This window comes from Stegastes partitus, unplaced genomic scaffold (assembly GCF_000690725.1).
Source record: "Stegastes partitus isolate 25-593 unplaced genomic scaffold, Stegastes_partitus-1.0.2 Scaffold1302, whole genome shotgun sequence".
Taxonomy (NCBI): domain Eukaryota; kingdom Metazoa; phylum Chordata; class Actinopteri; family Pomacentridae; genus Stegastes; species Stegastes partitus.
The window spans coordinates 68,708-92,027 of NW_007579033.1; the positions used below are offsets into that span (position 1 = coordinate 68,708).

The 23,320-nt window shown below is 43.3% G+C and overlaps 1 protein-coding gene across 1 annotated transcript in view; it reads left to right on the top strand.

Moving 5' to 3' along the window:
• Window positions 1–23,320, top strand: part of rev3l (REV3 like, DNA directed polymerase zeta catalytic subunit) — a 90,846-nt gene that overhangs the window by 62,253 nt on the left and 5,273 nt on the right. The window contains exons 13-29 of the mRNA XM_008298289.1: window positions 833–4,658; window positions 6,176–7,080; window positions 7,245–7,330; window positions 7,528–7,653; window positions 9,507–9,699; window positions 9,879–9,993; window positions 10,149–10,264; window positions 11,535–11,653; window positions 12,760–12,878; window positions 13,239–13,380; window positions 14,776–15,020; window positions 16,407–16,515; window positions 18,153–18,359; window positions 18,645–18,754; window positions 21,851–21,965; window positions 22,157–22,294; window positions 22,664–22,854. Coding sequence (XP_008296511.1) covers window positions 833–4,658; window positions 6,176–7,080; window positions 7,245–7,330; window positions 7,528–7,653; window positions 9,507–9,699; window positions 9,879–9,993; window positions 10,149–10,264; window positions 11,535–11,653; window positions 12,760–12,878; window positions 13,239–13,380; window positions 14,776–15,020; window positions 16,407–16,515; window positions 18,153–18,359; window positions 18,645–18,754; window positions 21,851–21,965; window positions 22,157–22,294; window positions 22,664–22,854 — 6,862 coding nt within the window. The remainder of the gene's footprint in view (window positions 1–832; window positions 4,659–6,175; window positions 7,081–7,244; window positions 7,331–7,527; window positions 7,654–9,506; window positions 9,700–9,878; window positions 9,994–10,148; window positions 10,265–11,534; window positions 11,654–12,759; window positions 12,879–13,238; window positions 13,381–14,775; window positions 15,021–16,406; window positions 16,516–18,152; window positions 18,360–18,644; window positions 18,755–21,850; window positions 21,966–22,156; window positions 22,295–22,663; window positions 22,855–23,320) is intronic.

The following is a 23,320-nucleotide window of genomic DNA, read 5'->3' on the forward strand; positions in this document are numbered from 1 at the left end:
TACAGCTGCGCCACTTCTTATATTACCTCATAGCCCTTCATAAACACTCACAAAAAAGCCGTATTTGCAGAAAGAAATGGGTGTTACAGTGTGACCAGGCCCAGAAGCAATATTAATCTAATATTAAGTTTTATGTATGCATATTATAAATAATTCTCATTTTACTCACATAGGGCTGCTGCGATTATATGCTGATAACTATTCAGCGCTATATAACTTTTTGCATTTGCACACAAGTTTGGCTTTTATCATCAGTTATCAATGCGGCTGTATATGAGCTGTAATTTATCATTCCACACATAAGTGTTTTCCAGTGTCAGATCATAATCTCAGCTGAACCAATAGCATTGCAACTACATTACCAAGAGATACAAAGACTGAGGGACAAAGCTTAGGATCAGAGATAAAAGACAAGAATGTGAAACGACTGATTTTTTTAAAATGTCAGAATTGGGAATAGGCGGTAGGAATTGTCACGGTAAAGGTTTGCAATTCAGTTAAGTGTAGAGCTTCTTCTTTTAAGGTAGTGATTTTCAGGCCTTTTTTTTTTTTTTTTTAAATTATTCTCATTATTTATAGAAACAATTTAGACTGGTTTTATTTTTACTTTTTCACTATTTTTGTTTCCTGTGTTCACTAGTCTCAACTGCTTTACTTTTTTACTTAAATTTTTTGCTGTTTACATTGGAGCTGCCTTATTGTCAGCTTGTCATTCATCTGTGAAGCAATTTCAGTTCCATCAACCTCTACAAATGTTACTGCTCAACAGAAATTTGATCGAGCTATAAACACTAACTGAGCTCCTTCTTCTTCTTTTCTGTTGTATCCATAGATTCATCTTTAACAGACAGCGGCTCTATGACGCAGTCTTCACTCATAGTCGCGGAAAAGATGCTGGGGAAAAGAAATCCCTTCCCTGTGGAGACTGTCCACCTGGAGTCACCTTCCTCAGCTAAGATCCTCCTGGAGTGCAAACATCCTGAGCACAGACCGGTTCATGTGTTGGACACGGAGCAACCTCTTGACAAGCACTTTCAGTTAAAAAGCAGCCAGGACAGCAGCAGTGAATGTTCAACAGGGTTCAAGGTTAATAAAGAAATCCCCTACATCCTGCCAGTTAAGCACCCCATCCCATGTAAAATAGCCAATCACCCCGAGGCGTCTCCCATCTGCGTGGACAAAGAGGACATACGACCCCTGTACACCTACGACAAGAAAACCTCGATAGCTTTGGATAAAACAGATCTAGAAAGTTTCCCGTTTGGTAATGGAAAAGTCATGAAGAACAGGAAGAAGTACGGCAGCATAAAGAATGTAGAAACAAACTGTCTGTCCATTCTTCAGAACCACAGGACCTTCTCTCTCTGTTACTCAGAGCTGAGAAACTGCTCAGCTAAGACGGAGCTGGAGCTGAGCACAAAGGAAAGTAAAAGCCCCATCCTGAGGAACATCGCCTCGGCCCCGTCACCCATGAAGGAGGATGAGTTTCTTGATCCTCAGGAGGAAGAAATGGGCCAGGACAGTGAGGAGGGAGATGTTGGCGAACTCAAAATCAGGTACGAAGACTATCAGGAAAATAAGACTGAGAGGACTATCGTGGCCCAGCAAGAGGCACACTACAAGTTCTTCCCCAGCGTCATTCTCTCCAACTGCCTCAGCAGGAAGAAAGCTGGAAACAAAAAGCTAACCGATAGCTGCAGCAAGCTCGAACAGGTGCAGCCTCGCAGGTCTAAGCTAAAGATGAACAAAAAAAGGTTAGGGATGGCAGGACATAGGAACAAATTAAAGATCGTTCAAAGCTCTACCTCTGACAGCCAGGTTAACACTGGCCTCCCCTCAGTCACACCTCCTAGTCCAGTGACCGCAGACACGGAGATGCCAGTTTCAGAAGATCAACCAATGGAAGAGGCTGAGCCAATTAAAGATGAGCCAATTGTAAAAGAGGAGTCAGAAAGTGAGGAGAGGTCTGTAAACGAGCAAACAGGATCACTTTCAGGGCCCAATTTGCCTTCCTCTGAGTCCTCTTTTCCTGAGGAATCTAAAGACTTTGTAGAGGACAGGTTGAGCCCAACGCAAGATTTATCCACTAAAGTCACCTGTACGAAACCATCAGCGCTGCCTGGGAGTAAATACACCCTGAGAGCCAAACGGAAGATGAACTACGATGGTGAGGATGGAGAACACTCAGCTGTCACTCGTTCTAAAAACCCAGCAGGCACTAAAGAACGGCTCAAGGACAGCAACGTCTCAACCGGGCAGGAGCTAAAATACCAGAAAAGACGCAAGAAGGAGCCTCCGATCATCATCAAATACATTATTATCAACAGGTTCAAAGGACAGAAAAACATGCTGGTGAAGATGTCCAAAGTAAATTCAGAGGAGCAGCTGGTGTTGTTGACACCAGACAAGATAGAGCAGTACAACAAACTGGCCCCTCTCAAGGATTTCTGGCCCAAAGTGCCAGAATCCACTGCCGTCAAGTTTCCCATCACTGAGCCAAAGGCCAAAAAACACCCCAAAAGAAAGGCAAAGGTCAACTCCACGAACAAGAAAGTGGTCAGCAACTCGTCCAAACCTCGCATCAAACAGAGCGAAAGAGTCAAAAGGACTAAAGGCTGTCAAAGAGGCCTAATCCTGCCCTCTCTACCGCCCCCTCGGCCATGTTACTGTGAGCTAGCAGAAGATCATGACATTGAGTACACAGATGTCATGGTAGAGTTGGGCTACCTCTCTGATAGATCCCCGAGCCCCACAGAGTCAACGCCTCCGCGTTGTTGGTCCCCAAGTGACCCTCTGATGGACACTGGGGGTTCAGAACAGCTCATAAATCCACTCAGTGACCCATGTCTTAGTTCTGCTTATCACAAGCCAAACACAGTGACTTCAACCAAAGCAGCACAAAGTAAGTGTCAAACTGCCAAACCTAAGAAGTCCACAGAAACTAAAAGGAAAGTAAACAAGACTGCTATGAAGCCTCCAGAGGCAGAAGAGGCCAAAAAAGAGAAATCAAAACAAAGTGGTGCTGCTGCTTCAAGGCGGAGAAAGAAAGCTGAAAGTCTGGCTGAAGATACTGTAAACAGTTCTGCAACCACTACAAGACCGAGAAGGTCTCGGAAAAAGAAAAGCGAGGAACCTAAAAACCATGACTTAAGTAAAGACAACTCCCAGCTCCTTTTCCCAGAAGATGAGTCACCTAACTCTGAGAATTCCTCTCAGGAGGTCCCTCCATTTCAGCAGCCAGTGAGCACAGATAGCCACAGCCAGTCCCAGACTCCATCTGCACCAGAATCCAACTCAGCAGCCCAGTTTATAGAACCAAAGGTTGAGGACTGTGAGACTTCCATTATGGAGGTCAACCAAAGCATTTCAGCACCAGCTCAGATGAAGCAGCAAGCTTGCCAGACCACTGCGGTAAAGGTAGAATCTTCACAAGAGGAGTTAGTGGCTTCTCCACCTCCAGCAGCTGTACGACCCTCACAGGAACAAAGTAAAGGTGTTCAGCCAGCGGCAGTCTCCCCACACTCAGGCCCGAAGAACGGGGAGATCCCTACTCTCTCTGAGACCCCCTCTGGCTTGGCTGTCCTGAAGCAACTTCTCCAGAAGAGGCAGCAGGGACAGGCCCTTCCCATGCAGGTGGTCGGTACAGACAGCCACTCCACTGCCATAGCTCAGGCAGCAGCCCTTCTAAGTCCCACAGCTAAACCTGCTAAATCCAGAAGAGCCCCCTCCACAGCTCCTCGGAAACCCAGGGCCCCAAAGTCGAACACTCCCAAGGATAAAAAACCCAGAGCAAAGAAGGGCAAGACAAGCAGCACTCAGCCCGATCTATCAGTGAAGCAGGAGGGCAACATGTCAGACGACTGCCCCCTCTTCCTGTCAGAGCCAGGACTGGACAGCTGCTTCATGGAGGACAGCTTGTCACCAGAGCTCCCACACAACTACACCTTCGATATAAACGCCATTGATCAGACAGAGTTCTCCAGTCCGTATAGCGGCAGTCAGTTTGTCCTGACTGATAAAAACTTACCTGCTAAGTTCCTGAGTGATATTAGCCAGGAGGCTGTTTCTGCTCAGGCACTGGGCTTTGAGAAGAAACTTGATAAGCTGGTTAATTCTGTAGAGGATCTTCAAAGAGGATCTGACTGCCAGAAAGCAAGACCCGTCAGCCCTGAACTCTTCGATAGACCAGAGAACGGGGAGTCTGCAACGAATCTCACGCTGCTCGAGTCTGAGAAAACCAGGAGCAGAGAGTGGGACTTCTCTTTAGGTAAAGCCCACAGTCTCAGCCCCTTTCAGGACTTCCACTGTGAGAGAAAAGAGCTGCTCTTCTCAGTTTTCGACCCCGTCATCCCACTGTCTTTAAGCTCTGCGTCATTCGTCGACCACGAGGGTTCGCCCACAGGTGAGCTTCTGGAGGGCATCGATGGGCTAACGTCCACAACACCCAGTAGCTCTCCACGCTCCATCAGCTCGCTATCGCAGGTGAGGGCAAGCCAGCTGCAGCGAGGCGCTGGAGGTGGAGCTCACATTCTGAAGCCCCTCATGTCCCCTCCAAGCCGGGACGAGATCCTGAGCACCCTGCTGGACCTGGAGATGTCAGAGGCCACGTTCCAGGAGCCCTTCTGCAGTGATCCCTCTGATGCTCCAGGAAAACCAATGTAAGACTCTATATACCAGCAGTACAAGCAGCAACAACAGTGGTTTTTATTCTATCTTTAACATAAATAGCCTGTTTGGGGACTGAATGTACATAGAATAAACAGCTTTCTATACCAGAAATGGAATCCAGCTCCTCAGAATGGCAGATATCAGCTGATTTTAGCTTCCCATAGACAGTCTATCTGTGCCCACAGTTAAGTAAATTGGTAGTTAACCCTCAGAACAGTAACTCCGTTTCTGAGTGTCTTTTGCGCCTGTCACATTCATAGTCACTGTGGGTTCATTTTTCACTACAGTATAAAGTCCTGCACCGCTCTTCTGTGCAGTATAACTCAATTATAAATTTATGTTCATACTAAAGACAAAAACCTAAGTTGCACTTCTTTGATCATTTATTTTGTAAAAAGAAAAAGAAAAAAAAAAGGAATCGACATGTACAGCACTTTTTCCAAGTGTCCAGAGGAGTTACTAATGCTAAAAAAGCCGGCGGCTCTACATACTACTGCTATTCTACTACTTGAATGTTTACTTTGGCTCCATACTTGTCTCCTATCTGCTCTCTGTTGACACAGTTTGCAGTTCAGCTGAGTTTAACTGAAAAGTTCCTTAATTTTTGTCAGTTGGCTGTTGATCACAGCTGCACAATTGTGGAGAGGAGTGCAGATTTTTGTTTTTTAACAGAATCTGATTACTACAAACAGTTTATTTTTTTGGCATATTTATTCAGAGATGTAGGGTAAAGTGATTTTAATGACATATCAGAATTCGGACGTTATCAGCTTCGATTTGGTTAATTTTGACAGATAGTTAGTTCAAGGACTGTCGGAAAGTGGAAAATCAGACTATGCTTTTTATTTTCACAGTGTCTTGCTTCTAAAAATGCTGTAGTTTTGTTGAAGGACAGCAGGCCTGTCAAATCTGCTGGTGGGTTTTGGGGTTCAGAGGGTTAAAGTCACCTGTAGAGTTTAGTGTCAAGGAGCCACATCTTTAGAAGTTGATCCCCACCTTGGTTTAATAATGCATGTGCAGGTGATGCAACACAACACAGTCCTACTGTAGGGTTCATCCTGTTCTTTTGATTGACAGTTAGCAGTGAAGGTGTATCCACAAAAATAGCAACATAAAAAGGAAGAAGAAAACAATAGCTGTTGAACATTAATGTAAAATTAAAAAACATCCAGCAATTACGGAATTGCATTTAAAATATTTGTTAGACCTCTCAGACACTCTCACTGCATTCTGGCAAATAATAGTAAACTGATTTTTTGTTTGCTAAAACTCCAGATGGAACTGTTGACATCTATTTTTCAACTCCCATATCCTCAAAAATCCTAACAAGTCCAGTATTGGTCTGGCTAAGCTCAATACCATCTACAGGCCTTTACTTGATAAATATGTTCCAGGTGATTCATTATACCAGTTAGCATAATTTTCCATCTGTGGAGCTGTGATGAATTATAGTAATTTATAAAATGTAAATAGGTGAACTAATCATATTCCCTTGTCTTTTCTTCAGGGAGGTTGGCGGCCGTAAGCTAACGGTGGGCACCAGATTAACTAAGGAGCTCTCAGAGTTCAATGGAGACTTGTCTTTGGAGGGCCTCCATTTCTGGAAGACGGCCTTCTCAGCTATGACGCATCCAGCCGCCACTATTACCTCATGTTCCCAGGGAGCCGAGGCCCCAGAGACGACTAAAGAGCCGGCAGAGGTTGACCAATCCTCATCCAGTGACAAGAAGGTCGTCCTGCTGCCCTGCAAAAACCCACCAAGCCGCGAGCGTGTGCAGCTGTGGCTAGAAGCCAGGAAACAGTATGAGAGTTTACAGAAAGGGAGGAGAGAGACGAAGGGGAGGATTGGGCTGGATGTGGAGGAGGGGAACTCAGAGAGAGCTGAGCAGCCAGCTGCTTCCAGCTGCCCGGCAGTGAAGGTTGAGCTGTGCGGGAACCTTTCCAGTATCAGGGCTCAAAGGAGAAAGAAACGGAACCTGTCTTTAATCATATCACCTTTAGTTAATTCAGGCTCGCAATGTAAATCCACAGAGACAAGTCCTGTTTCAGATGAAGGCAGTGTGGTTCTTGAGCAGGAGGACAAAGAAAAAGATGAGGATGATGATGATAAAACCACTTCTCCAGATTCCCCAGAGCTGCCTCCGTGGCAGCAGTCCTGTCAGGCCAGCCCCTCAGGCCCAGACCGTCTCAGCGAGAACAGGCCAAGCGAAAACTCTCCAGAACCACTATCCCCTCGGCTCTCGAATTCCCTGGAGAGACTAGGAGGGAGCCGCAGTCCCTCACTTCCCCATAGCAGTGACAGGGAGGAGGGGAGGGCCAGTCCTCACCTCCTTCACAGCACCCCCTTCTTAAGGAGGCGGCGGAGAAGCAAGGAAGATCTTGAACCAGTGTGCAGCACGCCCATATCTGAGGGTAAGAAAACAGCACTAATCTGTCATCTGTGATGTTGTCACATCAGCTAAAAATATCTAAATGATTGACAAGTAAGTGAGGATTTGTCACAGCTGACTTATTTTTTGATTTAATTCCATGCAGTCTTGTCATTAACATTCATGCTGCTGCTTTGCTCGCTGCAGACGATCCTGTTTCTCAGAGAATCCAGCAGAGGAGGAGAAGTCAGGCGGATCCACTGAGAAGAGTGTTGCTGACCACACAGATGAAGGTCAGAGCGCAAGTGTTTGATTGGGTTTTTTTTTTTAGACCTCTCAACACATCAAAGCCCAGGGAGCCAACTTTAAAATCTTGGTCTTGACCTGTGCATGTAGCAGTGTTGGTCCCTCTCTCAGTCTGCTTATTTAAATTGAGCCTGTGCTGTCTTCCTGACTGCAACATTTCTCATGTCCTCTTCTTCCTCCACAGAACCAGTTTGCTGCTTTGAATGTGCCAAAGAAAGATAACTCTCAGATTGAAGGGCCCAGTATAGCCAACTCGTACGGCTTCAAAGTCAGCATGCAGAACCTGCAGGATGCCAAAGCTCTGCATGAGGTGAGCTGCACCTCAGGGCGTTTTCAAGCCCATAACTTGTTTGTTCTTGGCCAGATGAGGTGTTGGATGCCTTGTTGTGGTTTCCTCTTGGTTCAGCTTCTTCACACAAAGAAAAAAAATTCAAGCCAACAAAAGTACACAACTAAGAAAAAGAAAGCACAAAAGAAAGGTCCTGTCTGCTTAAATGTTGTTCACTTCCAAGCTGCAGATGTTGTGTCCTCTGTCTACACCAAATAAACACACAGATACCAAAAAAACAAACCAAAAAACGTTGCAGACTATTCCCAGTCATCATGTCAGATTGGGTTTGACTCACACTCGCGTCACAAGCACTTTGGTTGAGACCAGTTCTTTTAAAATGTCTCAGTGTCCAAATATATTTGCTGTGTTCAGATCTGTTCAAATGAATTGTAACAAGAGAAACACAAACCGGAATTAGCTGGCCTAAACAGAACAGTTTTTTTTGTTTGTTTGTTTGTTTTTTTTATTATCTCTGGTATAACATAAAGTCTTTTATGGAAACATCACAGCCAATGGCTAGTTGTACAGAGAACTCAAAAATGTCTGTAAAACAATGTTACAATTCCATAATTGAAGAAAAAAAAAAAAAAAAAGTAAACCTAGCCCTCACGAGACAGATTTTCAAAAACCTAACCCTTTTTTTTTGTTACAAATATTGAGATACCTCCAATCAACAGGTGCAATATTTTTACAGGTGCTCAGGTGTTACCAATACTAAGAAAAAGTTGTTACACTATATAATAGAGATATTTTAGAACTTACTTTTAGATTTGTCCCTATACTCGTGTCCCATCTGCTGTCTAAACACATATGTCCCTGAATTTTTGTCATGTGACTTGGAATTTACACAGTCAAGTTATCAAGAACTAATTTATCAAGACACGTAAAATGAAGTGATTCTCACAATTATCATGACTTTAAGTTTAGATTTGGTTACTTTTCCTGACAGAAATGCTTTTCACACTTAGTTTAATGACTGTTGGATAGTTGAAAATCAGACATGTTTTTCAGGTTTCAGGGTTTCTGGCTCTGATAAATGGTGCAATTTTTTTAGTGATTTTTAAAAAGATAGCATGCCTTTCAAACCTACCAGCTAGTTTTAGGATTCAGAGGGTTAAATGTGTGAGAAAGCCTAAATAGTTAAACCTATAAGTCCCTGCATTTCTTAGAATTTGTATGAGTTGAGTAACTGGTCAAAAAATGTCTTCAGGACTTGTTATCTTAGTCTTACACAAGACCTTTCAAATCCCCCACATTCCTTTTCATCTGGAAAAACTGTAGTTTCCCTCAGCTGCACCTGTATTTTGGAGTTTAGGGAAAGTTGAGAAGAAGACAGAGAATGTTGGAAAACATTAGAGACAAAGGTTTGGCAGGATTTGTGGTTTCAGGGTTTCAGACGTAGCAGATTCGACTGCTGGAGTAGCTCTTAAACACTTCAACTTATGTTTAAGTGGATGATTTTCAGCACTAAATCCTATCCATGGGAGCTCACGCAGTCTGTCTGGATTTCTGTTTTATATTCCTGGCATTAATGGAGCTCTCATCAAGAGAGACTTCATCAGAAAAACATTAATGTACTAGTTCACTGAAATATTAAGCAGTCGTTAGGAAGGGTTGAAATGTTCAAAGCTAAGCCAATATCTAGATATCTGATCAGATAAATGCAGTCAGGGCATATTGTAGAAGATACAAGGAAAATCTAGAGTTTGTTTGAGTGCAGAGCTGAAAGAATATCAATAATAGGTAGAGGGTGACCTGATGTGCATCTTTGATAGATGTGTTTTCAGCCTTCGTTTTTTAGCTTCGGATGGATTTTTGTTTTTCCTCTTCAGGTCCAGCACCTAACGCTGATGGGCATGGAACTCCATGCAAGAACCCGCCGTGACCTCGAACCTGATCCTGAGTTCGACCCCATATGTGCCTTATTCTACTGCCTCAGTTCCGACGGTCCCCTGCCGGATGCAGACGGCACCCAGTTGACGGGCGCCATTGTGGTGGACAAGGACCATCAAAGTTGTAGCCAAGGTAAAGTCTTACTTATTTACAGCACAAGAAGATGTCAGTTTCACTTTGCATTTCAATCTTGAGTTCTATCTTACAGCAGTTTCTTCTCAAGTACTCAAAAGTTATTAAGGTGGAAAATTCATGTGATGATTGCTTTTCTCTACTTAGTCCGACTGATGAATGTGTTTAAACGTTCTCAGCAGGTCGCAGAGAAACAGCACCGCTGCTGGTCAGGTCGGGCATCTCTGGGCTGCAGGTGACGTACACCGCTGAGGAGAAGATGCTGTTTCAGGAGCTGATCGCCATCATTAGGAGGTCTGTGTCTGCATCATGCTCTCACTGAAGCACAGTTGGATCCTGAGCTGTCTTTCTAATTGCTTGTGTTGTAAAGGTTGCATTTCTCACAAGTGGAGGGAATGTATATCGTTCATAAATGATGTCTCCGTGCTAACATGCTGTGTTCTGATCAGGTTTGACCCGGACATCCTGTTGGGATACGAGGTGCAGATGCACTCCTGGGGTTACCTCCTCCAGCGGGCTGCAGCACTCGGAGTGGACTTGTGTCAGCAGCTGTCACGAGTGCCAGGTATGACAGGAAATAACAGGGAGTTCAGCTTTTCTTATTGCTCAGGGGAGCTTGTGTGCAGAAGATAAACACAGTCTTTTGTTAAGTCCCTCTACGGTCAGTAAATAAACCCATAAAAACTCGTCCCTGTGTATCAAAGGTACATATGCAGAAGTTTTCCATTAAAGTAATTCTTTCCAGCCCTTAAATGGCTTAGATGTAAATGTACACAGTTGCTTCCTCTAGCAGATTTACATAGTCTCTACTTCTGTCTCCGCTAATCCATCAAACTCAAAAACACCAGCTTACCCACAACTCTGTTCAAACACTAAAATTACTGTACATTACACAATGGCAAGTTGTACGATTGGAGTAATTTAGCTGTTTATGTTTGAACCAAAAAGACTTACCTCACAAGTTGACAGGATTGATTCCTAAGGCTTGTCAGACATGAAACCCTGAAATTCTGTATCTATGTTTTTGTTACTGTCATCAGTGTGCTGCAGTTTCAAGCTGGAACTGCTCAGTTATGCTCTTGACTGCTTACTTTGCTCATTATATGGCTTCCAAATAAGAAAAAATTATGTAAAAGAAACAGTCCTGTAGTCTGAAACCAGACAGGAATGTCAAATGTGGCCTCATAGTAGAGCCATCCAAGTTAAATTTAAACCAGATTCCCCTCTTTTCCTTGAAAACACCAGGTGACCACAGCATCTAGCCCATTTGTGTACATCTAAAAATGTTATATGAAGGGTCTCTTTGCAGTGTTTCACTCAGAAACCACTGCTTGTAGCCGACTATTAACTTCCCCACATTTAAAACGAGGTTGTGACACATCACAGTAAATCCATAAATTGAAGCTGGCACTTGTTAAATGCACAGCCACATATTACACACGTGCAGGATTTTGCAGCCGATTATTGAATCTGACAGTCGGAGTGTTGCTAGTAAAAGTCAGTGCGTCCAATCAGACTGAGGGTGTGTGTGGGTGCACTTTTATGTTTTTCTCTAGAAAGTGTTCAGTCCTGTCTGGGGAAAATCATTAAACCCAGGTCAATACAAAGTGTGTGTGTGTGTGTGTGTGTCAGCTCATGTGCACGCTATCAGTACTGTAACTGCAAACACATGTGGCTCAGTTTGTGTAGCTGTGAATGAGTGTCAGTTTGCAGCGCTGTGTGAATGTGTTTGGATGTTTCCCCGTGAGTGTGTGCACTGAGAGCTGAATGGAGAGCCTCCGGCGGCTGCCCTCCTCTGTAATTGGCTGTCTGTCTGGCTCCGTTCGTGTCCTCAGGTGACTCCAAAGAGAATCGCTTCGCTGCAGAGAGGGATGAGTACGGAGCCGACACCATGACGGAGATTAACATCATAGGACGCATCACACTCAACCTCTGGAGGGTGATGAAAACCGAGGCAGGTGTCCCGGCATGACCTCCGCACACTCCACTGTCAGCCACCAGATCTCAGAATTTCAGCTCGTGACCTACTTTCTGTCACTCCTCTCGTCTTTCAGGAGGGAGTCTCACCACTGTTGCATATCTTTCCTGCTGCAGAGAGCATTTGTGCCTCTTGATTTTATTTTATTTTTTACAATGAGCAGTATTTCAGCCTATGAACAATAATACTCTATTTTTTTCTTACATTTTTGTTTACTCAGTGGTTTACCCTGAGCTGGCATTCTCCACTGCTGGCTCCTGCGTGCCAACAGTTTCTGCTGCTTTAGGCTGTGAGCTCAGTTGCTTTTTGATTAAAAATGCTGTTTTTCTCAGTGAGAACACGCAGGGATTCCCTCCTTGTCAGTGTAGCAGACTACAGGGGCCCACAGTGGCCAGTGGAAGCAGAATACACTCACCATACAAAGCTCAACAAAACTGTGTTGTGTGAAAAACTATTTTCAGAGACATTTTTATGAGCTTTCCAGGGAATATTTTCCCATTAAATCTTGACCCTGTAATCCCAAAAGTCATGGGATTTGAGGAATATCATAAAAGTAGCTGCCAGCTGAGGGTTTGGAGCTCCTCCAAGAAACCTGAGGGGTCTCTACATAATGGAAAAGATAAGGATGTTCTGTGTTTCTGATACACAAAACTATTTTTATGGCTTAAAGTTTTGCTTTTTTCCCCTCAGTGAATTACTGGATACTTGCACCTCTTCAGGTATCTAAAAATTCTTCAAATGAAACAAAACTCTCAGTCAGAACTGCTCACGGCTCATCCACAAAAAGGCCGTAACCTGTGATTAGTGGTCACAAGCAGACACTTTCATTTTATGCAGTTACAAGCAAAACCACCGCCATCAAAAAAATCTGTGGTATGGTTTAGACAAGCAAAGTTTTCCACTTCTACACTTTGCAAACTGCTCTCCACTTGCTTTCATACATTCTAGTGTTAAATTGCTATTTTCAGTCTGTTCACCACTTCAGAACTTTGAAATATGATCATTACTTGATTGACGTTCTGTAAAATGTAGGAGTTACTTTGAGGAGAAGTTAGTAAAGATGTTTTTCTTTTTTCCTCCAGGTGACGTTGAACAACTACAGTTTCGAGAACGTGGCCTTCCATGTTCTCCACCAGCGCTTCCCCCTGTACAGCCCCCGAACGCTATCCGACTGGTTTGACCACAACACAGACTTGTACAGGTTTGTGCCAACGTCAAACACACTTCATCAGAATCATATACACTGGTTATTATACAGGCCTTTTGGGACATTAAATTACATAGCTCATTCTGTCTATTTTTATTTGAACCACCGTGACAGTATTTTTCTCTTTTTTTTCACCATAGATAGAAATACATTTACTGGAAATGACAACTAAAGTGACTCATGTGTGACTCATAAATAGTTCACTGCATGTACATTAAAAAGTGATCAGAGCCAGTAGAAGTCTGCCTGCCTGTTAATTTATCTTGCTTCTTGTATAATTCACCCTTTGTTTCAGAAAACCCCCAAATCTCTGGTGTGTATTACATGATTGTGCTGATGTGTGTGTTACCGTAGATGGAAGCTGGTGGATCACTACGTGAGCCGAGTCCGTGGCTCCATGCAGCTTCTGCAGCAGCACGACATCGTCGGCCGAACCAGCGAGCTCGCCAGACTGTTTGGGATTCAGTTCTTCCATGTTCTGACCCGAGGGTCACAGGTACTCACAGACTTCACTGTCGCTTTAGTTCAGGTACAGATTTCAAACCTGGAGCTCTCTCGGTAATGGAGACATGACTTCTGGACACACTGATTAGCCCAAAGTTCTCTGTGCTGCTGTGTTGACACCATCAGTGATTTACTGATGGTTACACTCATGATCTTTTTCATCACACTGGTAATGTTGATGAGGGAGAGTTAAAAGATCTCAGTAACCAGCTTATAATCGTATTTCAGACCTGTGTTAGGAACATTTGTATACGAGCAAATCACTGTAGTCGTGTTTCCTTGTAATTGTCATGCTAATTTGAAGACAGCTCTCAAAATGTTGGGAAAAATTAAAATGTGAAGACAGTGCAAATTAGGCTTCTTTCCATGAACTGCTTTGGAGTGAAAAAAACCAAGCGGTAAGGTGACGGTACAAGCAACATTATGCATGGCTGTAATAAAGAGAAACAAACAAAACTTTGGTCGTCTACAAGAGAAAAATGTGTGTAAAAAAAACCAGAAGTGTTTAGGATTGTTTTTGGTCAGACAAGTTGTAATTATTCCTTCATGTCAGCTGGTAATTAGACACGTTTAATACCGTCTGGAGACGATTACAATGAAAGAAACGGCTAATTAGTCGTGAATTAAATGTTTTATTACATCAGAATTTATTTGGAAAAGCCATTTCTATCGCCCTTTGCGCACATTAACTCGTTCAAATATTTTCTTGCAAAATTGGGTTTTTTCAACATTTCAACATTCTCAAATGTGAAACATCAAAATGCGTTATAGAAACACTGAGTATTTTGAGTATCCAAAATGATGAAGTTTCTGAAGATAATTATCACACATTCCTGCAGCTCCCTTCAGCTCTGTAGTGCCTTTTAACATTGTTTTAGTTTCACAGCCTGCAAATTCATGTTTGTATCAGATTTTTCCCAGGAAGTGGTACGGACAAAAACAGAGCTGAAGAAAAATGAGAAGTCACTCCACATGTGCTGCATAAATGATCTTTATAATTCTTCAGTTTTACATTTCCAGCTAGTTGCACTGCTTTGCTATTTAAATGGTTTTATCCTGTTTAAGCATTAAAGCATTTCGCCATAAATCTGATCAAAGCGCTCAAGAGATGGTGCATATGTAGCGCTATTCCACCTCAGTGGCCCTCAAAGTGGTTTACAGTGTTTCTTGTCCGCTCATTTCACACCAGTCACAACAGAGCTGCCACAAACTTCAGTGGACTATCCGCTCCACCACCTGAGCAGCCGGCTTTAACACTGATTTGTTCTAACCTGCTTTAATAATGCATGAATACAGTGGATTGACAAAAATATGGGTAAAGAAGGAAGAAAAAGAAGTAGTATGATACCATGAAGTGCTTTAAAGAGCTTCTATCTTTCGTCCTCAGTACCGTGTCGAGTCCATGATGCTCCGCTTGGCCAAACCCCTCAACTACATCCCCGTGACCCCCAGCGTGCAGCAGCGAGCCCAGCAGAGAGCGCCGCAGTGCATCCCCCTGGTCATGGAGCCCGAGTCGCGCTTTTACAGCAACTCTGTGGTCGTGCTGGACTTCCAGTCGCTCTACCCCTCCATCGTCATCGCGTACAACTACTGCTTCTCCACCTGCCTCGGCCACGTGGACAGCCTGGGAACGTAAGGACATGACAGGCCCACACACCGACAGCATGTACCGAATCTGCTTAGGTTGCACGTCTGCCAGGAAAGTCTCCCTCCAGCAGCTCCTTCCTCCCCTCATTATTTTTAATGGAACAAACTCTCGGAGAGCTCTGCATGTTGTTCACAGCTCAGGGCAGCGAGCTCCGCGAGTTAGGAGTTATTTCAGTTTTTCAGCAGGATTAGTGTAGTTGCATAGCAACAGCAGGAGACGTGAACACTTCTTTCCAACATGCATATGTCTGCTACTCCAAGGTAACATAAAAAAACGAGGAGTGCCTGGCAGACATACACAGGCTTCATGCTCCTCGTTCTCAGCAGAGTAGAAAGTGGCAAATCAGCTCAGGGGCTGGATGGAAATTTTAGCTGTTTAAACAAGCTGTTTTTCCTCCAGTAACTGTCTTTAAAGGATAAAAAGCTTTTTTTTTTTCTTTTTTTTTTTTAACATTTGTTATTTTTACAGTTATACCTGACATCTGTTTTTCTGCTTGTGTTTATACAGTATTATTCTCTTTAGGACTATTAGTGGCCAATGCCGGGTTCTTACATTTAAAGTATCAGTAAATTTGTCAGTTAGGACAGAAAGAAAATTCATCAACAGCTGTTTAGAAAAGTGATAATATTAAAGCTCCAGCTTCTCCATGTCAGAATGTGTTGCTTTTTAAGTTTATTTCATGGCAAACTGAACGTCTTCGGGTTTCAGACTGTACATCAAACCGAGCTCAACATTTGAGGACGTTACTTGGACTCTGGGAAATCAGCAGTTTTTTCACTGTTTTCTAATATTTCACCCTCTGAACTCCAAGCAGTTTCTGGGCGTTTTTTAAAATTTGCTCTGGTCACATTTTTACCCTACTGTGGGCTCATTTTTCACTGCAATATTAAGTCCTCTATAGAAACAGAGCAGCCAAGGGTAGAAGTATAGAGAACCTAAGCATGTTTTCTGCACAGTATAACATAGATATAATGCCGGAAATCATTAAAATGTTAATTCTTTACTTCACAAAAATGTCCATGTACAACATTTTCCAAGTGCCCACAGGTGTTACCACCATGAATAAAAAGTGTCCTTGCATACTGTATATTGTACATTTTACCATTGTTTCCATACTTGCCTCCTCTCTGCTCTGCATAGCAACAGCCTGAAGTTTATCTCAGCTCAGTTGAAAAGTCACTGAACTTTTTGCCAAGTAACTGTTGCTCACAGCTCAGTCGATAATGACTTCATGGTTGCATCAAGAAGTGAAGAAATTTTTGCTTTTTATTGGTGAAGGTTAAATAGGATTGAAATGTAGAGATTTTGATTACAGTTTGTTTACAGAAACAAGATGAGAGCTAGTTTTCTCTACTGTGTCTCTATTTCAGGCCCGATGAGTTTAAGTTCGGCTGCACCTCCCTGCGAGTTGCTCCTGAGCTCCTCTACCAGCTCCGCAACGACATCACCGTGTCGCCCAACGGCATCGCCTTCGTCAAGGTACAGCACCCACTCCCCCTCCCCCTCCATTCTGATGACATTACACCAGCACAGCGTCATCCTGGGGGGAAAAAAAAAAAAAAAAACACCAAACGCTCGGCCGCGTTATGGATCATCTCTCTGAGCCGTCCAGCAGCGCAGCTTCATTAAGGTTCATTAGCTGCTGCGAAGGCCGAGCACTTCTAATGCACTTCATGATCTCCATCCCTCCGTTCATTCACTGATTGCTTCACTCTGCCTGGCTGCTGTCCCGTAGACTCATTACATAACAAACACACACACGGCTACAGCACAGTCATGTTTAATGAGGTTATTAAAAGACTAAAACTCAACCGACAGTGTGTCAAAATGTCAGTGATGCAATAACACACAGTAAAACCTGAGTTATTTTACCAACTTATTACAGTAGGTATAATATATGAACACCTTAACATAGTGGATTCCTTAAGTAGCTTTACAGTTGTGACAATCATTGTATTCATCACTGTCCAACTTTATTGTATTTAATATTTATATGTGATGTTTAAACTGAGAGAAGCTTTTATGGAAAGCCACATTTTTCTCCTTTGACATTAATTTATATTTTTGCCCTTTCTCAGTCAAAAACAGTCAGATTTTCTTTTTCAGATTCAAATTCAACACTCTGTTTTTATGATTGAGCCAACAAATATTCTGGACATCTTCTGTCCAAAGCTGTGTTCGAGTTGTTTGATAAGTGGATGAAAAAATCACATGAATTAAAAGAATTAAGTACTTTTCCTGTTTTCGTCTTCAAATTGGCATCTGGAATTGAAGTCGAACTAAAACCAGAAATTAATTAGTTTTTTTGGGTATTTTTTTTTGCTTTCATTGTAGCACTGACACCCATCTCGTATAAAAGCGAGTCGTCCTGTATTGAAAAATAAATTGGGGGATGATAAACTGTACAGTTTGTCTGCAAGTATTTTAGAGACCGTCTGACCTGAAGCAACATTGAACATGTGATTGAACACAGCTTTGGATGGAGGGTTTACAGACCTGCCTAGTGCATCATTTCACTAAAATTTCACCGCTATACAGCACTATGGCGATATTGGTCCCTATGAAAACAGGATTTGACACTGATGATCACAGTGGGGAATGTGAAAACAGATTTATGGAGAGGTTAAACGCCCCAAACTGCCCCCCGCAATTTTGAAGTTATCGATACTGTTAAAAACCTCTGACCAATTCTTTGTTATCACGCAAAAATGTTAACAGAAAAAAGGTATCTGTGATCATTGTCTTAGATTATCCCAGCTTAATGTAGGACTTGTTCACTGACCTGATTCAGTACCCCTCATAGGGGTGTCACGGTGCTCTTTTACAAGCTAAACTCCCATCATGCTTTCTGCTGCAAGTTTGTGTTTGTAAGATGTTTCCTGATGTGTACAGAAGCAGCTGTATTGTGTTGTCAACAGCAACACAAACTACAGCCTCCAAATGACCACTCAGTTAAATCAACTCATCTCTGAAACAGTTTCAACAAAACCTGAACATTCTAACCTTCGTGGAGGTTTTAAAGGAGGATTGTTGTAATAGAATGTATCAGTTCACTTTAGAGAGCCGATGTTTTTGACAAGAGCACCAGTTTTGACCTGCGTGTTGTTTGTGTCCAGTCGTCGGTGCGTAAAGGCGTCCTGCCCAGCATGCTGGAGGAAATCCTCAACACGAGGATCATGGTGAAGCAGTCGATGAAAACCTACAAGCAGGACAAAGCCCTGATGAAGCTGCTGGACGCCCGACAGCTCGGACTCAAGCTCATCGCCAACGTCACCTTTGGCTACACCGCCGCCAACTACTCTGGACGGATGCCCAGCGTGGAGGTAAGCTTATCAACAGTTACTATCAGCTGTCTGCTCTGCGAGCATCCAGTCTGCCAAAACGAAAGGCATCTTTTAAATCTCAGTGGAAAAAGTTAAGATAGAATGTGGAAAAGACCATATTTGAAGCCATCTGTGGTTCTTTGGGAGAAGCAGGCTGGATGAAACATCACATATTTAGTGTTGCTGTAAATCTCAGATGAGCGTCACTGGAAGAAATGCAAACTACATCTTTGTGAAACTCATTTTTTTTTAAATAATCTGCACCAATCTCTCTCGAATCTCCAGGTCGGGGACAGCATCGTCCACAAAGCCAGAGAGACCCTGGAGAGAGCCATCAAGCTGGTCAATGACACTAAGAAATGGGGAGCACGTGTCGTGTACGGAGACACCGACAGGTAAACAATATTAGCACTTTTTTCTGCATCTGATTCTGGAAATCTGTCAGTGTTCTGTTGTCAAAGCAGCAGCAGCAGCAGCTCAGGCAGGTTTACAAGTGATATACGCTCAGAACTCCTGTCAGCCTAAAGCCACAACTGACACACATTTCTAATTTCAATTCGCTGTGTCTGACTGTGCGTTAACACAGCCGGCAGCTTCGTCGATGTGTCACGTCTTTCTGACGATGTGCGAGTGTGTGATTGCACCTGAGCTGTGTTCTCATGAACGTTTGCAACAATCAGTTTACACTTCTTAAAGTTTTGACAGCCAGCTCGGAGGCGTTAATTATTCTCAGTATCAGAAGTGCTGCAGCGACTATATTTGGCAGGTAATGATTCGGAGAGTTTCTATTCCTGCAGTGTCTCAGTCATGAGAGCTGTGAAGTTTTAAATGGCAGCAATAAACTTTTTGTCTCTTTGCTCTTTGCTAATCAAACTAAATGACTTCAGCAGGGAAACTCAAGAGAGATGAATGCATCTCAGTGGGAAGACATTCCACATATTTGACACACATTAGGTCTTACTTTCAGGCTTCACTTTTCTACACAGGATGTGTTCAGACACAAAGTTTGTAACGCTAAAAGAAATAGACTTGAAGCTTGAAAGACTTGTTTATACACTTTGCAAACGCACACACAGACAGACGAATGTGTAGTTGGTGTTGTTATACTTCTTTCTAGTCTGCTTGGAGGACATTGTTCCTTACATGTGGTGTTGATCAACGTCTACATGTTTCACACATGAACTACTGCCGAGCACATGTGCTCAAAACCTTCTGATGTAGTTGGTGTGCAAACACAAATGTTTGGCCGCAGACAGACTGAGGCAGATGACAAAACGAGGAAATTTCCTATCATCCACACCTTTACAATTATTCTCTGAAAAATTTGCAATTGAAGTGGTCACTGCAGGACTTTACATCTGCGTTGATGGTGCCCACACACAGTGGGAAGTTCTAAAATCTCCAGAAACCCTTTGCTGTGTTCGGCACAGCTCAGGAATAATCAAGTAATCTGTAACCAGCTGCTTTAACCTGTAAAAGGTGCAAAAAGTGACAACATCCACAGGAGTTTTTCTGTGTTTTTGACCAGAGGGACTATACAACTGTGTACGCAACAGACCAACGTGTACTTTATAGTACGTAGACATCGGCTGTCTGCATTCAAAGTCATTACACCGCGTTCCAAATTATTAGGCAAATAGTATGTAAGTGTCATGAAGATTACATTTGTTTTTCAATTAAACCCATGGACGGTATTGTGTTTCAGTGCTCTTTGGATCACTGAAAACAATTTCAGGCACCTGTGATAATTAGTTTGACAGGTAAGCCCAATTAAAGGAAAAATTACTAAAGAAGGACATTCCACATTATTAAGCAGACCACCATTTTCAAGCAGTATGGGAAAGAAAAAGGATCTCTCTGCTGCTGAAAAGTGTGAAATAGTTGAATGCCGTGAACAAGGTATGGAAACCTTAGATATTTCATGAAAACTTAAGTGTGATCATCAGACTATTGAGAGATTTGTGGCTGATTCAGAGCACATACATGTTTGTGCAGATAAAGGTACAACGAGGAAGGTTTCTGCCAGACAAATACATCAGATTAAAAGAGCAGCTGCTAAAATGCCATTACAAAGCAGCAAACAGGTATTTGAAGCTGCTGGTGCCTCTGGAGTCCCACGAACATCAAGGTGTAGGATCCTCCAAAGGCTTGCAGTTATGCATAAACCTTCCAATGCTCAGAAGCAGAAACAGCTGCAATGGGCCCAGAAATACATGAAGACTAATTTTCAAACAGTCTTGTTCACTGATGAGTGCCGTGCAACCCTGAATGGATGGAGTAGTGGATGGTTGGTGGACGGCCACCATGTCCCAACAAGGCTGTGAAGTCAGCAAGGAGGTGGCAGAGTCATGTTTTAGGCCGCAATCATGGACAGAGAGCTGGTCGGCCCCCTGACTGTCCACTTTCTTCCACGGTACAAAAACAAGAACTGTGCTTTTCATTACAAAATCATCTTCATGCATGACAATGCACCATCTCATGCTGCAAGGAATACCTTTGCATCATTGGCTGCTATGGGCATAAAAGGAGAGAAACTCATGGTGTGGCCCCCATCCTCCCCTGACCTGACCCTATTGAGAACCTTTGGAGCATCCTCAAGCAAAAGATCTATGAGGGTGGGAGGTTTTTTACATCCAAACAGCAGCTCTGGGAGGCTGCAAAGAAATTCAAGCAGAAACTCTCCAAAAATTCACAAGTTCAATGGATTATGAAGCTGCTATCAAATAAGGGGTTCTATGTTAAAATGTAACTTGACTTGTTAAGATGTCTTTGACTGAAATAGCTTTTGATTTCAGTAAATATGACCTCCTAATGCTGCAAATTCAACAAATGACCATTTTCAGTTATTTACAATCTATGAAATGTTTTGGAACTCTGTTGTGTGTAATAATTTAGAACAGTGCATTTTAAGTTTTTCATTTTGGAAAAAAATACTGCTGTCATTGGGAGGTTTGTTCAATAACATTCAAATATACTTTAATGTTTGATGACTTGAAAATTATGCTGACTGTCATTTACATCGACTATTTAGGAAAATCAAAGAAAAATATACTTTACATCATAATTTGTAACGGGGTGTATTGTTCAGCAAATGGGAATGCAGAAACCATGAATCGGCCTTTAATGCATGTGAAGCTCTAGCTGTGTAGCTCACACATAGAAGCATGTGTTCTGTCACATGCATAACATAGACTATTGGAAAACACAGCTGTAAGTCCTCTGGCGTGCAGATGTGGAGGTTTGAGGGCAAAACATTCTTCCTGTAACTTCCTCTGGTGGAAAGCGGAAGTTCCTCAAAAACGGTCAAGAGTCTTTAATGACCTGCTGAGCAGCAGTCAGAAATGTTTGAAGTTTGCAGAGTTTCTGACCGACGCGACCGCTGACGGATCAGCGGTGTTCACTCACGACTTACAACTGAAGTGACATTAAGTATTGATTGTTGGATCAGACTTTGTAATGAGCCGCTGTGTGTGTCTGTGTGTGTTTGGCAGCATGTTTGTGTTGCTGAAGGGAGCCACCAAAGAGCAGGCCTTCAAGATCGGCAATGAGATCGCTGAGGCGGTGACCGCAACAAACCCCAAACCGGTCAAGCTCAAGTTTGAGAAGGTAGAGCTTCGTCTCACACACACACACTCATGCACACACACACACAAGCCTCTCTGTAATGTCTGTGCAATTTGGATTTGTGTCCATTCAGTGCCAATTTTGTCTCTCCATCTGCACTCGTAGACACATTCAGAGGTAATTATTGATTTGTGTGTGTGTGTGTGTGTGTGTGTGTGTTGTGTGTTTCCCAGGTGTACCTGCCCTGCGTGCTGCAGACAAAGAAGCGCTACGTGGGCTACATGTATGAGAGCCTTGACCAAAAGGAGCCCGTGTTTGACGCCAAAGGGATCGAGACGGTGCGCCGCGACGGCTGCCCCGCTGTTTCCAAGGTAACAGGCAAACCATCCTTGCCTCCTCCCCTCACTTTCAGCAAGCTCTCAACCAATCACAGCCACGCCAGACTTGTTCCCGCTCCCGTTTACTCAGACCGCTTCACATGTGTCAATCAGGGAAAAGGTCCCTGGCTGCTCAGGGACATGGAGGGTTTGAGTGTAGACGCTGTTCTCGCTGCCATTTAGGCTGAGTCACACACAGCCGGTTCCCCTAATTATAGTTAAATATCACAGCATTAAACAGCAAGTTCCTGTTTTTTTATATTGCAAATGAATCCTGCTTTATTTTACCCACTTGACCCCTCTGCCCTTCCATTATCTTTACTCTCTCTTCTTGTCTGTCGTGTGTCTCTTTTCACTCGTCAGATTCTGGAGCGTTCCATTAAGCTGCTGTTTGAGACGCGGGACATAAGCCAGGTCAAGCAGTTTGTGCAGCGTCAGTGTGTGAAGGTTCTGGACGGCCGGGCCAGCATGCAGGACCTGACGTTCGCCAAAGAGTACCGAGGCAGCGGCTCATATCGACCCGGAGCCTGCGTCCCGGCGCTCGAGCTCACCAGGTGTGTTTGCAGAAAAAAATGCCACAGCGACGGCACAGGAGAACACATGGATGAATTAGTTGTTGACTGTACGTGTGTGTGTGTCTGTGCGTGTCTGTGTGTGTGCAGCAGCAGTGAGCAGGATGGTGAGAAAGCGCTCGCTGTCAGCTACAGTTACAGTACTCAGTGTGAATCCAATTACTCCTTCCCCACAGTGCTCATTGTCTGCCTGCACCAGCCTGTTGTACAGTACCTGAGTCTGTTGCTAGGCAACCCAGCTCTTAATGGGTGAAAAAAATCTGATTTCAAGGCATGGATAAGAGGAAATAATCACCGTCATTCATGAGGACTAGTATCTCATGTTTATCAGAGCAGCAACACAAAGAAGCAGAAGCTCCTGGTGGTTCTGAGTTTGTTATGAGATGTTAATTATTTGAGTGACTTACAGTAAAACGTTGGGCGTCGCAGCAAACAAACAGTCCTGATC